At 42.5% G+C, this 15,550-nt stretch overlaps 1 protein-coding gene across 1 annotated transcript in view; it reads left to right on the top strand.

Moving 5' to 3' along the window:
* Window positions 1-15,550, top strand: part of LOC106593604 (protein kinase C alpha type) — a 94,498-nt gene that overhangs the window by 8,632 nt on the left and 70,316 nt on the right. The window contains exons 7-9 of the mRNA XM_045718792.1: window positions 1,124-1,280; window positions 1,573-1,768; window positions 2,035-2,253. Coding sequence (XP_045574748.1) covers window positions 1,124-1,280; window positions 1,573-1,768; window positions 2,035-2,253 — 572 coding nt within the window. The remainder of the gene's footprint in view (window positions 1-1,123; window positions 1,281-1,572; window positions 1,769-2,034; window positions 2,254-15,550) is intronic.

Here is a 15,550-nt window from a genome sequence, read left to right as displayed (position 1 = left end):
CTGATCTGGCAGACTCACTAAACAGAGAACATCCCTGGTCATCCCTACTGCCTCGGATCTGGCATACTCACTGAACAGAGAACATCCCTGGACATCCCTACTGCCTCTGATCTGGCAGACTCACTGAACAGAGAACATCCCTGGTCATCCCTACTGCCTCTGATCTGGCAGACTCACTGAACAGAGAACATCCCTGGTCATCCCTACTGCCTCTGATCTGGCAGACTCACTGAACAGAGAACATCCCTGGTCATCCCTACTGCCTCTGATCTGGCAGACTCACTGAACAGAGAACATCCCTGGTCATCCTTACTGCCTCTTATCTGGCAGACTCACTGAACACAAATACTTCATATGTAAATAATGTCTGAGTGTTGGAGTGTGCCCCTGGCTATCTGTAAAAAAATATACATATGAAAATTGTGTCATCTGGTTTGCCTAATATGAGGAATTTGAAATTATGTATACTTTTACTTTTACTTTTGATACATAAGTATATTTTAGCACGTACATTTACTTTTGATACTTAAGTATATTTAATAAACCAAATACTTTTAGACTTTTACTCAAGTAGTATTTTACTTTTACTTGAGTCATTTTCTTTTAAGGTATCTTTACTTTTACTCAAGTATGACAATTGGATACTTTTTCCACCACTGCTGTCACCCTACCATTCACACTGTCAGGTACTGACCAGTAGGCGGAGTGGGGGAGCTGAATACAGGCACACACTCCCACAAGTAATGCTCTCTGTGGTGCATCTACAGATGCCATATCTTAATTTGATCATCCTGTTGTAGCAGGAATTTTCATGCACAGAAGGAATTTGCAAACTTATAGTGTTTTCAAGTTTAAAAAGGCTTCTAAAGTTTGTCATTTCAGACTTGATTTGCCCGAACACAATTTTTATCGTCCCCTACAAAAAAATGTACATTCATCATAATCCACATAATATTCCCATTTCCTGTTGCTGCAGGATTATTTTCCTGCCTTGAGAAACTGGGTCAAATTAAGATATGGCATCTGTATGGCCATCTATGCTATCCATTGTCTGACTCTGTCTCTCTCTTTCTCTCTCTCTCTCTCTCTCTCTCTCTCTCTCTCTCACCCTCTCCCCCCTCAGTGCGGGAGGCTCGTAACCTGATCCCCATGGACCCCAATGGTCTGTCTGACCCCTACGTGAAGCTCAAGCTAATCCCTGACCCCAAGAGCCAGAGCAAACAGAAGACCAAGACTATCCGCTCCACACTCAACCCCGTCTGGAACGAGAGCTTCACCTTGTGAGTGTGTGTGTGTGTGTGTGTGTGTGTGTGTGTGTGTGTGTGTGTGTGTGTGTGTGTGTGTGTGTGTGTGTGTGTGTGTGTGTGTGTGTGTGTGTGTGTGTGTGTGTGTGTGTGTGTGTGTGTGTGTGTGTGTGTGTACCAGTAGTTCTGGGAACTATGCACAGGGAACTAGACATGTGTTAGCCCCAGGAGCTTTATCTCAGTGGACTAACGTGGTCTTGAGGTGTACAGATGACTGGAGGTTGGATAGCTGGTCGGTAACCTCTTTCTCTCCCATCTCTCTCCCCAGCTCGGTGCGCGGGCGGCAGTGGGACCGTCGTCTGTCGGTGGAGGTGTGGGATTGGGATCGTACGTCTCGGAATGACTTCATGGGATCGCTGTCGTTCGGAGTGAGCGAGATATTCCGTCACTCAGTCAGCGGCTGGTTCAAACTGCTGGATCAGGATGAGGGAGAGTACTACAACATGCCTGTCCCTGATGAAAATGTAAGACATACTCTCATGCAGTGGATTATGGCTAGTGTAGTTAGAGTTATAGAATACATATATTATATATAACTATTGGTATATATAGGGATATATAGAATCAGAGTATGACCAAACAAAATGTGTGTGAGTTCCCTTACTTTGGCCACCAGGATGCAGGAGTGCTTCATAAAAATTCATACATTGCAGGTTTGTGTGTGTGTGGATGTGTGTGACAGTTTTATTATAACTAAGCCCTCCCCCCTCCCCCCTCCTCTCCTCAATAGGAGCCTACTGGTCTAGATGCTATTCCCCCCTCCCTTCTCCCCCCCTCCTTGAGGCCTACCCCTGTGTCTGTGTCTGTCCCTGTCCCCGTGTCTGTCCTGTCCCCCTCAGCCCCGTCAGTCCCCTGTCTGGCCACCCTACCTGCAGGACCGGTCAAGCCCAGGGTTTGCCTCCAGGACTTCAACTTCCTCATGGTGCTGGGAAAAGGCAGCTTCGGAAAGGTACTGAAACACACCAACACCTGCCTGTAGACACACTGTAACAAACACACCTACACCTGCCTGTAGACACACTGTAATAAACACACCTACACCTGCCTGTAGACACACTGTAATAAACACACCTACACCTGCCTGTAGACACACTGTAATAAACACACCTACACCTGCCTGTAGACACACTGTAATAAACGTAACACACCAGTCTGTAGACACACTGTAATAAACGTAACACACCTGCCTGTAGACACACTGTAATAAACGTACACACCTGCCTGTAGACACACTGTAATAAACACACCTACACCTGTCTGTAGACACTCTGTAATAAACGTAACACACCTGCCTGTAGACACACAGTAATAAATGTAACACACCTGCCTGTAGACACACTGTAATAAACGTAACACACCTGCCTGTAGACACACTGTAATAAACGTAACACACCTGCCTGTAGACAAACTGTAATAAACGTAACACACCTGCCTGTAGACACACTGTAATAAACGTAACACACCTGTCTGTAGACACACTGTAATAAAGGTAACACACCTGCCTGTAGACACACTGTAATAAACGTAACACACCTGTCTGTAGACACACTGTAATAAACACACCAACACTTGCCTGGAGACACACTGTAATAAACGTAACACACCTGCCTGTAGACACACTGTAATAAACGTAACACACCTGCCTGTAGACACACTGTAATAAACGTAACACACCTGTCTGTAGACACACTGTAATAAATGTAACACACCTGTCTGTAGACACACTGTAATAAACGTAACACACCTGCCTGTAGACACACTGTAATAAACGTAACACACCTGTCTGTAGACACACTGTAATAAATGTAACACACCTGCCTGTAGACACACTGTAATAAACGTAACACACCTGTCTGTAGACACACTGTAATAAACGTAACACACCTGCCTGTAGACACACAGTAATAAACGTAACACACCTGTCTGTAGACACACTGTAATAAACGCAATACACCTGCCTGTAGACACACTGTAATAAACGTAACACACCTGTCTGTAGACACACTGTAATAAACACACCTACACCTGCCTGTAGACACACTGTAATAAACGTAACACACCTGTCTGTAGACACACTGTAATAAACACACCTACACCTGTCTGTAGACACACTGTAATAAACACACCTACACCTGCCTGTAGACACACTGTAATAAACGTAACACACCTGTCTGTAGACACACTGTAATAAACACACCTACACCTGCCTGTAGACACACTGTAATAAACGTAACACACCTACCTGTAGACACACTGTAACAAACGTAACACACCTGTCTGTAGACACACTGTAATAAACGTAACACACCTGCCTGTAGACACACTGTAATAAAATGTAACACACCTGCCTGTAGACACACTGTAATAAACGTAACACACCTGCCTGTAGACACACTGTAATAAACGTAACACACCTGTCTGTAGACACACTGTAATAAACGTAACACACCTGCCTGTAGACACACTGTAATAAACGTAACACACCTGTCTGTAGACACACTGTAATAAACGTAACACACCTGCCTGTAGACACACTGTAATAAACACACCTACACCTGCCTGTAGACACACTGTAATAAACACACTTGCCTGTAGACACACTGTAATAAACGTAACACACCTGCCTGTAGACACACTGTAATAAACGTAACACACCTGTCTGTAGACACACTGTAATAAACGTAACACACCTGCCTGTAGACACACTGTAATAAACACACCTACACCTGTCTGTAGACACACTGTAATAAACACACCTACACCTGCCTGTAGACACACTGTAATAAACGTAACACACCTGTCTGTAGACACACTGTAATAAACACACCTACACCTGCCTGTAGACACACTGTAATAAACGTAACACACCTGCCTGTAGACACACTGTAATAAACGTAACACACCTGTCTGTAGACACACTGTAATAAACGTAACACACCTGCCTGTAGACACACTGTAATAAACGTAACACACCTGTCTGTAGACACACTGTAATAAACACACCAACACTTGCCTGGAGACACACTGTAATAAACGTAACACACCTGCCTGTAGACACACTGTAATAAACGTAACACACCTGCCTGTAGACACACTGTAATAAACACACCTACACCTGCCTGTAGACACACTGTAATAAACACACCTACACTTGCCTGTAGACACACTGTAATAAACGTAACACACCTGCCTGTAGACACACTGTAATAAACGTAACACACCTGCCTGTAGACACACTGTAATAAACGTAACACACCTGTCTGTAGACACACTGTAATAAACGTAACACACCTGCCTGTAGAGACACAGTAATAAACGTAACACACCTGTCTGTAGACACACTGTAATAAACGCAATACACCTGCCTGTAGACACACTGTAATAAACGTAACACACCTGTCTGTAGACACACTGTAATAAACACACCTACACCTGCCTGTAGACACACTGTAATAAACGTAACACACCTGTCTGTAGACACACTGTAATAAACACACCTACACCTGTCTGTAGACACACTGTAATAAACACACCTACACCTGCCTGTAGACACACTGTAATAAACGTAACACACCTGTCTGTAGACACACTGTAATAAACACACCTACACCTGCCTGTAGACACACTGTAATAAACGTAACACACCTGCCTGTAGACACACTGTAACAAACGTAACACACCTGTCTGTAGACACACTGTAATAAACGTAACACACCTGCCTGTAGACACACTGTAATAAAATGTAACACACCTGCCTGTAGACACACTGTAATAAACGTAACACACCTGTCTGTAGACACACTGTAATAAACACACCTACACCTGCCTGTAGACGCACTGTAATAAACGACACCTACACTTGCCTGTAGACACACTGTAATAAACGTAACACACCTGCCTGTAGACACAATGTAATAAACGTAACACACCTGTCTGTAGACACACTGTAATAAACGTAACACACCTGCCTGTAGACACACTGTAATAAACACACCTACACCTGTCTGTAGACACACTGTAATAAACGACACACACCTGCCTGTAGACACACTGTAATAAACGTAACACACCTGTCTGTAGACACACTGTAATAAACACACCTACACCTGCCTGTAGACACACTGTAATAAACGTAACACACCTGCCTGTAGACACACTGTAATAAACGTAACACACCTGCCTGTAGACACACTGTAATAAACGTAACACACCTGTCTGTAGACACACTGTAATAAACGTAACACACCTGCCTGTAGACACACTGTAATAAACACACCTACACCTGCCTGTAGACACACTGTAATAAACCCTACACTTGCCTGTAGACACACTGTAATAAACGTAACACACCTGCCTGTAGACACACTGTAATAAACGTAACACACCTGTCTGTAGACACACTGTAATAAACGTAACACACCTGCCTGTAGACACACTGTAATAAACACACCTACACCTGTCTGTAGACACACTGTAATAAACGCACCTACACCTGCCTGTAGACACACTGTAATAAACGTAACACACCTGCCTGTAGACACACTGTAATAAACACACCTACACTTGCCTGTAGACACACTCTAATAAACGTAACACACCTGCCTGTAGACACACTGTAATAAACGTAACACACCTGTCTGTAGACACACTGTAATAAACGTAACACACCTGTCTGTAGACACACTGTAATAAACGAACACACCTGTCTGTAGACACACTGTAATAAACACACCTACACTTGCCTGTAGACACACTGTAATAAACGTAACACACCTGCCTGTAGACACACTGTAATAAACGTAACACACCTGCCTGTAGACACACTGTAATAAACGCACCTACACCTGCCTGTAGACACACTGTAATAAACGTAACACACCTGTCTGTAGACACACTGTAATAAACGTAACACACCTGCCTGTAGACACACTGTAATAAACGTAACACACCTGTCTGTAGACACACTGTAATAAACACACCTACACCTGCCTGTAGACACACTGTAATAAACGTAACACACCTGTCTGTAGACACACTGTAATAAACACACCTACACCTGTCTGTAGACACACTGTAATAAACACACCTACACCTGCCTGTAGACACACTGTAATAAACGTAACACACCTGTCTGTAGACACACTGTAATAAACACACCTACACCTGCCTGTAGACACACTGTAATAAACGTAACACACCTGCCTGTAGACACACTGTAACAAACGTAACACACCTGTCTGTAGACACACTGTAATAAACGTAACACACCTGCCTGTAGACACACTGTAATAAAATGTAACACACCTGCCTGTAGACACACTGTAATAAACGTAACACACCTGCCTGTAGACACACTGTAATAAACACACCTACACCTGCCTGTAGACACACTGTAATAAACACACCTACACTTGCCTGTAGACACACTGTAATAAACGTAACACACCTGCCTGTAGACACACTGTAATAAACGTAACACACCTGTCTGTAGACACACTGTAATAAACGTAACACACCTGCCTGTAGACACACTGTAATAAACACACCTACACCTGTCTGTAGACACACTGTAATAAACACACCTACACCTGCCTGTAGACACACTGTAATAAACGTAACACACCTGTCTGTAGACACACTGTAATAAACACACCTACACCTGCCTGTAGACACACTTTAATAAACGTAACACACCTGCCTGTAGACACACTGTAATAAACGTAACACACTTGTCTGTAGACACACTGTAATAAACGTAACACACCTGTCTGTAGACACACTGTAATAAACACACCTACACTCTCCTGTAGACACACTGTAATAAACGTAACACACCTGCCTGTAGACACACTGTAATAAACGTAACACACCTGTCTGTAGACACACTGTAATAAACACACCTACACCTGCCTGTAGACACACTGTAATAAACGTAACACACCTGCCTGTAGACACACTGTAATACATGTAACACACCTGCCTGTAGACACACTGTAATAAACGTAACACACCTGTCTGTAGACACACTGTAATAAACGTAACACACCTGCCTGTAGACACACTGTAATAAACACACCTACACCTGCCTGTAGACACACTGTAATAAACACACCTACACTTGCCTGTAGACACACTGTAATAAACGTAACACACCTGCCTGTAGACACACTGTAATAAACGTAACACACCTGTCTGTAGACACACTGTAATAAACGTAACACACCTGCCTGTAGACACACTGTAATAAACACACCTACACCTGCCTGTAGACACACTGTAATAAACGTAACACACCTGCCAGTAGACACACTGTAATAAACGTAATACACCTGCCTGTAGACACACTGTAATAAACACACCTACACTTGCCTTTAGACACACTGTAATAAACGTAACACACCTGTCTGTAGACACACTGTAATAAACGTAACACACCTGTCTGTAGACACACTGTAATAAACGTAACACACCTGTCTGTAGACACACTGTAATAAACACACCTACACTTGCCTGTAGACACACTGTAATAAACGTAACACACCTGCCTGTAGAAACACTGTAATAAACGTAACACACCTGTCTGTAGACACACTGTAATAAACGTAACACACCTGTCTGTAGACACACTGTAATAAACACACCTACACCTCCCTGTAGACACACTGTAATAAACGTAACACACCTGCCTGTAGACACACTGTAATACATGTAACACACCTGCCTGTAGACTCACTGTAATAAACGTAACACACCTGTCTGTAGACACACTGTAATAAACACACCTACACCTGCCTGTAGACACACTGTAATAAACGTAACACACCTGCCTGTAGACACACTGTAATAAACGTAACACACCTGTCTGTAGACACACTGTAATAAACGTAACACACCTGTCTGTAGACACACTGTAATAAACGTAACACACCTGCCTGTAGACACACTGTAATAAATGTAACACACCTGCCTGTAGACACACTGTAATAAACGAACCACACCTGTCTGTAGACACACTGTAATAAACGTAACACACCTGCCTGTAGACACACTGTAATAAACGTACACACACCTGTCTGTAGACACACTGTAATAAACGTAACACACCTGCCTGTAGACACACTGTAATAAACGTAACACACCTGTCTGTAGACACACTGTAATAAACGTACACACCTGCCTGTAGACACACTGTAATAAACGTAACACACCTGTCTGTAGACACACTGTAATAAACATAACACACCTGCCTGTAGAAACACTGTAATAAACGTAACACACCTGCCTGTAGACACACTGTAATAAACGTAACACACCTGTCTGTAGACACACTGTAATAAACGTAACACACCTGCCTGTGGACACACTGTAATAAACACACCTACACCTGCCTGTAGATACACTGTAATAAACACACCTACACTTGCCTGTAGACACACTGTAATAAACGTACACACCTGCCTGTAGACACACTTTAATAAAAGTAACACACCTGTCTGTAGACACACTGTAATAAACGTAACACACCTGCCTGTAGACACACTGTAATAAACGTAACACACCTGCCTGTAGACACACTGTAATAAACGTAACACACCTGTCTGTAGACACACTGTAATAAACGCAATACACCTGCCTGTAGACACACTGTAATAAACGTAACACACCTGTCTGTAGACACACTGTAATAAACACACCTACACCTGCCTGTAGACACACTGTAATAAACGTAACACACCTGTCTGTAGACACACTGTAATAAACACACCTACACCTGTCTGTAGACACACTGTAATAAACACACCTACACCTGCCTGTAGACACACTGTAATAAACGTAACACACCTGTCTGTAGACACACTGTAATAAACACACCTACACCTGCCTGTAGACACACTGTAATAAACGTAACACACCTGCCTGTAGACACACTGTAACAAACGTAACACACCTGTCTGTAGACACACTGTAATAAACGTAACACACCTGCCTGTAGACACACTGTAATAAAATTTAACACACCTGCCTGTAGACACACTGTAATAAACGTAACACACCTGCCTGTAGAGACACTGTAATAAACACACCTACACCTGCCTGTAGACACACTGTAATAAACACACCTACACTTGCCTGTAGACACACTGTAATAAACGTAACACACCTGCCTGTAGACACACTGTAATAAACGTAACACACCTGTCTGTAGACACACTGTAATAAACGTAACACACCTGCCTGTAGACACACTGTAATAAACACACCTACACCTGTCTGTAGACACACTGTAATAAACACACCTACACCTGCCTGTAGACACACTGTAATAAACGTAACACACCTGTCTGTAGACACACTGTAATAAACACACCTACACCTGCCTGTAGACACACTGTAATAAACATAACACACCTGACTGTAGACACACTGTAATAAACGTAACACACCTGTCTGTAGACACACTGTAATAAACGTAACACACCTGTCTGTAGACACACTGTAATAAACACACCTACACTCTCCTGTAGACACACTGTAATAAACGTAACACACCTGCCTGTAGACACACTGTAATAAACGTAACACACCTGTCTGTAGACACACTGTAATAAACGTAACACACCTGCCTGTAGACACACTGTAATAAACACACCTACACCTGCCTGTAGACACACTGTAATAAACGTAACACACCTGCCAGTAGACACACTGTAATAAACGTAATACACCTGCCTGTAGACACACTGTAATAAACTCACCTACACTTGCCTTTAGACACACTGTAATAAACGTAACACACCTGTCTGTAGACACACTGTAATAAACGTAACACACCTGTCTGTAGACACACTGTAATAAACGTAACACACCTGTCTGTAGACACACTGTAATAAACGTAACACACCTGCCTGTAGAAACACTGTAATAAACGTAACACACCTGTCTGTAGACACACTGTAATAAACACACCTACACCTCCCTGTAGACACACTGTAATAAACGTAACACACCTGCCTGTAGACACACTGTAATACATGTAACACACCTGCCTGTAGACTCACTGTAATAAACGTAACACACCTGTCTGTAGACACACTGTAATAAACACACCTACACCTGCCTGTAGACACACTGTAATAAACGTAACACACCTGCCTGTAGACACACTGTAATAAACGTAACACACCTGTCTGTAGACACACTGTAATAAACGTAACACACCTGTCTGTAGACACACTGTAATAAACGTAACACACCTGCCTGTAGACACACTGTAATAAATGTAACACACCTGCCTGTAGACACACTGTAATAAACGTAACACACCTGTCTGTAGACACACTGTAATAAACGTAACACACCTGCCTGTAGACACACTGTAATAAACGTAACACACCTGTCTGTAGACACACTGTAATAAACGTAACACACCTGCCTGTAGACACACTGTAATAAACGTAACACACCTGTCTGTAGACACACTGTAATAAACGTACACACCTGCCTGTAGACACACTTTAATAAACGTAACACACCTGTCTGTAGACACACTGTAATAAACATAACACACCTGCCTGTAGAAACACTGTAATAAACGTAACACACCTGCCTGTAGACACACTGTAATAAACGTAACACACCTGTCTGTAGACACACTGTAATAAACGTAACACACCTGCCTGTGGACACACTGTAATAAACACACCTACACCTGCCTGTAGATACACTGTAATAAACACACCTACACTTGCCTGTAGACACACTGTAATAAACGTACACACCTGCCTGTAGACACACTTTAATAAAAGTAACACACCTGTCTGTAGACACACTGTAATAAACGTAACACACCTGCCTGTAGACACACTGTAATAAACGTAACACACCTGCCTGTAGACACACTGTAATAAACGTAACACACCTGTCTGTAGACACACTGTAATAAACGTAACACACCTGCCTGTAGACACACTGTAATAAACACACCTACACCTGCCTGTAGACACACTGTAATAAACGTAACATACCTGCCTGTAGACACACTGTAATAAACGTAACACACCTGTCTGTAGACACACTGTAATAAACGTAACACACCTGCCTGTAGACACACTGTAATAAACACACCTACACCTGCCTGTAGACACACTGTAATAAACGTAACACACCTGCCTGTAGACACACTGTAATAAACGTAACACACCTGTCTGTAGACAAACTGTAATAAACGTACCACACCTGTCTGTAGACACACTGTAATAAACGTAACATACCTGCCTGTAGACACACTGTAATAAACGTAACACACCTGCCTGTAGACACACTGTAATAAACGTAACACACCTGTCTGTAGACACACTGTAATAAACACACCTACACTTGCCTGTAGACACACTGTAATAAACGTAACACACCTGCCTGTAGACACACTGTAATAAACGTAACACACCTGCCTGTAGACACACTGTAATAAACACACCTACACTTGCCTGTAGACACACTGTAATAAACGTAACACACCTGCCTGTAGACACACTGTAATAAACGTAACACACCTGTCTGTAGACACACTGTAATAAACGTAACACACCTGCCTGTAGACACACTGTAATAAACACACATACACCTGCCTGTAGACACACTGTAATAAACGTAACACACCTGCCTGTAGACACACTGTAATAAACGTAACACACCTGTCTGTAGATACACTGTAATAAACGTAACACACCTGCCTGGAGACACACTGTAATAAACACACCTACACCTGCCTGTAGACACACTGTAATAAACGTAACACACCTGCCTGTAGACACACTGTAATAAACACACCTACACCTGCCTGTAGACACACTGTAATAAACACACCTACACTTGCCTGTAGACACACTGTAATAAACGTAACACACCTGCCTGTAGACACACTGTAATAAACGTAACACACCTGTCTGTAGACACACTGTAATAAACGTAACACACCTGCCTGTAGACACACTGTAATAAACACACCTACACCTGCCTGTAGACACACTGTAATAAACGTAACACACCTGCCTGTAGACACACTGTCATAAACGTAACACACCTGTCTGTAGACACACTGTAATAAACGTAACACACCTGTCTGTAGACACACTGTTATAAACACACCTACACTTGCCTATTGACACACTGTAATAAACGTAACACACCTGCCTGTAGACACACTGTAATAAACGTAACACACCTGTCTGTAGACACACTGTAATAAACACACCTACACCTGCCTATAGACACACTGTAATAAACGTAACACACCTGTCTGTAGACACACTGTAATAAACGTAACACACCTGCCTGTAGACACACTGTAATAAACACACCTACACCTGCCTGTAGACACACTGTAATAAACGTAACACACCTGCCTGTAGACACACTGTAATAAACGTAATACACCTGCCTGTAGACACACTGTAATAAACACACCTACACTTGCCTGTAGACACACTGTAATAAACGTAACACACCTGTCTGTAGACACACTGTCATAAACGTAACACACCTGTCTGTAGACACACTGTAATAAACGTAACACACCTGCCTGTATACACACTGAAATAAACACACCTACACCTGCCTGTAGACACACTGTAATAAACACACCTACACTTGCCTGTAGACACACTGTAATAAACGTAACACACCTGCCTGTAGACACACTGTAATAAACGTAACACACCTGTCTGTAGACACACTGTAATAAACGTAACACACCTGCCTGTAGACACACTGTAATAAACACACCTACACCTGCCTGTAGACACACTGTAATAAACGTAACACACCTGCCTGTAGACACACTGTCATAAACGTAACACACCTGTCTGTAGACACACTGTAATAAACGTAACACACCTGTCTGTAGACACACTGTTATAAACACACCTACACTTGCCTATTGACACACTGTAATAAACGTAACACACCTGCCTGTAGACACACTGTAATAAACGTAACACACCTGTCTGTAGACACACTGTAATAAACACACCTACACCTGCCTATAGACACACTGTAATAAACGTAACACACCTGTCTGTAGACACACTGTAATAAACGTAACACACCTGCCTGTAGACACACTGTAATAAACACACCTACACCTGCCTGTAGACACACTGTAATAAACGTAACACACCTGCCTGTAGACACACTGTAATAAACGTAATACACCTGCCTGTAGACACACTGTAATAAACACACCTACACTTGCCTGTAGACACACTGTAATAAACGTAACACACCTGTCTGTAGACACACTGTCATAAACGTAACACACCTGTCTGTAGACACACTGTAATAAACGTAACACACCTGTCTGTAGACACACTGTAATAAACACACCTACACTTGCCTGTTGACACACTGTAATAAACGTAACACACCTGCCTGTAGACACACTGTAATAAACGTAACACACCTGTCTGTAGACACACTGTAATAAACACACCTACACCTGCCTGTAGACACACTGTAATAAACGTAACACACCTGCCTGTAGACACACTGTAATACATGTAACACACCTGCCTGTAGACACACTGTAATAAACACACCTACACCTGCCTGTAGACACACTGTAATAAACGTAACACACCTGCCTGTAGACACACTGTAATAAACGTAATACACCTGCCTGTAGACACACTGTAATAAACACACCTACACTTGCCTTTAGACACACTGTAATAAACGTAACACACCTGTCTGTAGACACACTGTAATAAACGTAACACACCTGTCTGTAGACACACTGTAATAAACGTAACACACCTGTCTGTAGACACACTGTAATAAACACACCTACACTTGCCTGTAGACACACTGTAATAAACGTAACACACCTGCCTGTAGACACACTGTAATAAACGTAACACACCTGTCTGTAGACACACTGTAATAAACACACCTACACCTGCCTGTAGACACACTGTAATAAACACACCTACACTTGCCTGTAGACACACTGTAATAAACGTAACACACCTGCCTGTAGACACACTGTAATAAACGTAACACACCTGTCTGTAGACACACTGTAATAAACGTAACACACCTGCCTGTAGACACACTGTAATAAACACACCTATACCTGCCTGTAGACACACTGTAATAAACGTAACACACCTGCCAGTAGACACACATTAATAAACGTAATACACCTGCCTGTAGACACACTGTAATAAACACACCTACACTTGCCTGTAGACACACTGTAATAAACGTAACACACCTGTCTGTAGACACACTGTAATAAACACACCTACACTTGCCTGTAGACACACTGTAATAAACGTAACACACCTGCCTGTAGACACACTGTAATAAACGTAACACACCTGTCTGTAGACACACTGTAATAAACACACCTACACCTGCCTGTAGACACACTGTAATAAACGTAACACACCTGCCTGTAGACACACTGTAATACATGTAACACACCTGCCTGTAGACACACTGTAATAAACGTAACAGACCTGTCTGTAGACACACTGTAATAAACGTAACACACCTGCCTGTAGACACACTGTAATAAACACACCTACACCTGTCTGTAGACACACTGTAATAAACACACCTACACCTGCCTGTAGACACACTGTAATAAACGTAACACACCTGTCTGTAGACACACTGTAATAAACACACCTACACCTGCCTGTAGACACACTGTAATAAACGTAACACACCTGCCTGTAGACACACTGTAATAAACGTAACACACCTGTCTGTAGACACACTGTAATAAACGTAACACACCTGTCTGTAGACACACTGTAATAAACGTAACACACCTGTCTGTAGACACACTGTAATAAACACACCTACACTTGCCTGTAGACACACTGTAATAAACGTAACACACCTGCCTGTAGACACACTGTAATAAACGTAACACACCTGTCTGTAGACACACTGTAATAAACACACCTACACCTGCCTGTAGACACACTGTAATAAACGTAACACACCTGCCTGTAGACACACTGTAATACATGTAACACACCTGCCTGTAGACACACTGTAATAAATACACCACACCTGCCTGTAGACACACTGTAATAAACGTAATACACCTGCCTGTAGACACACTGTAATAAACACACCTACACTTGCCTGTAGACACACTGTAATAAACGTAACACACCTGTCTGTAGACACACTGTAATAAACGTAACACACCTGTCTGTAGACACACTGTA

This window comes from Salmo salar, chromosome ssa05, assembly GCF_905237065.1.
Source record: "Salmo salar chromosome ssa05, Ssal_v3.1, whole genome shotgun sequence".
NCBI lineage: Eukaryota > Metazoa > Chordata > Actinopteri > Salmoniformes > Salmonidae > Salmo > Salmo salar.
Note: the sequence above shows the minus strand (reverse complement) of the source record. Positions and strands in the feature narration are given on the sequence as shown.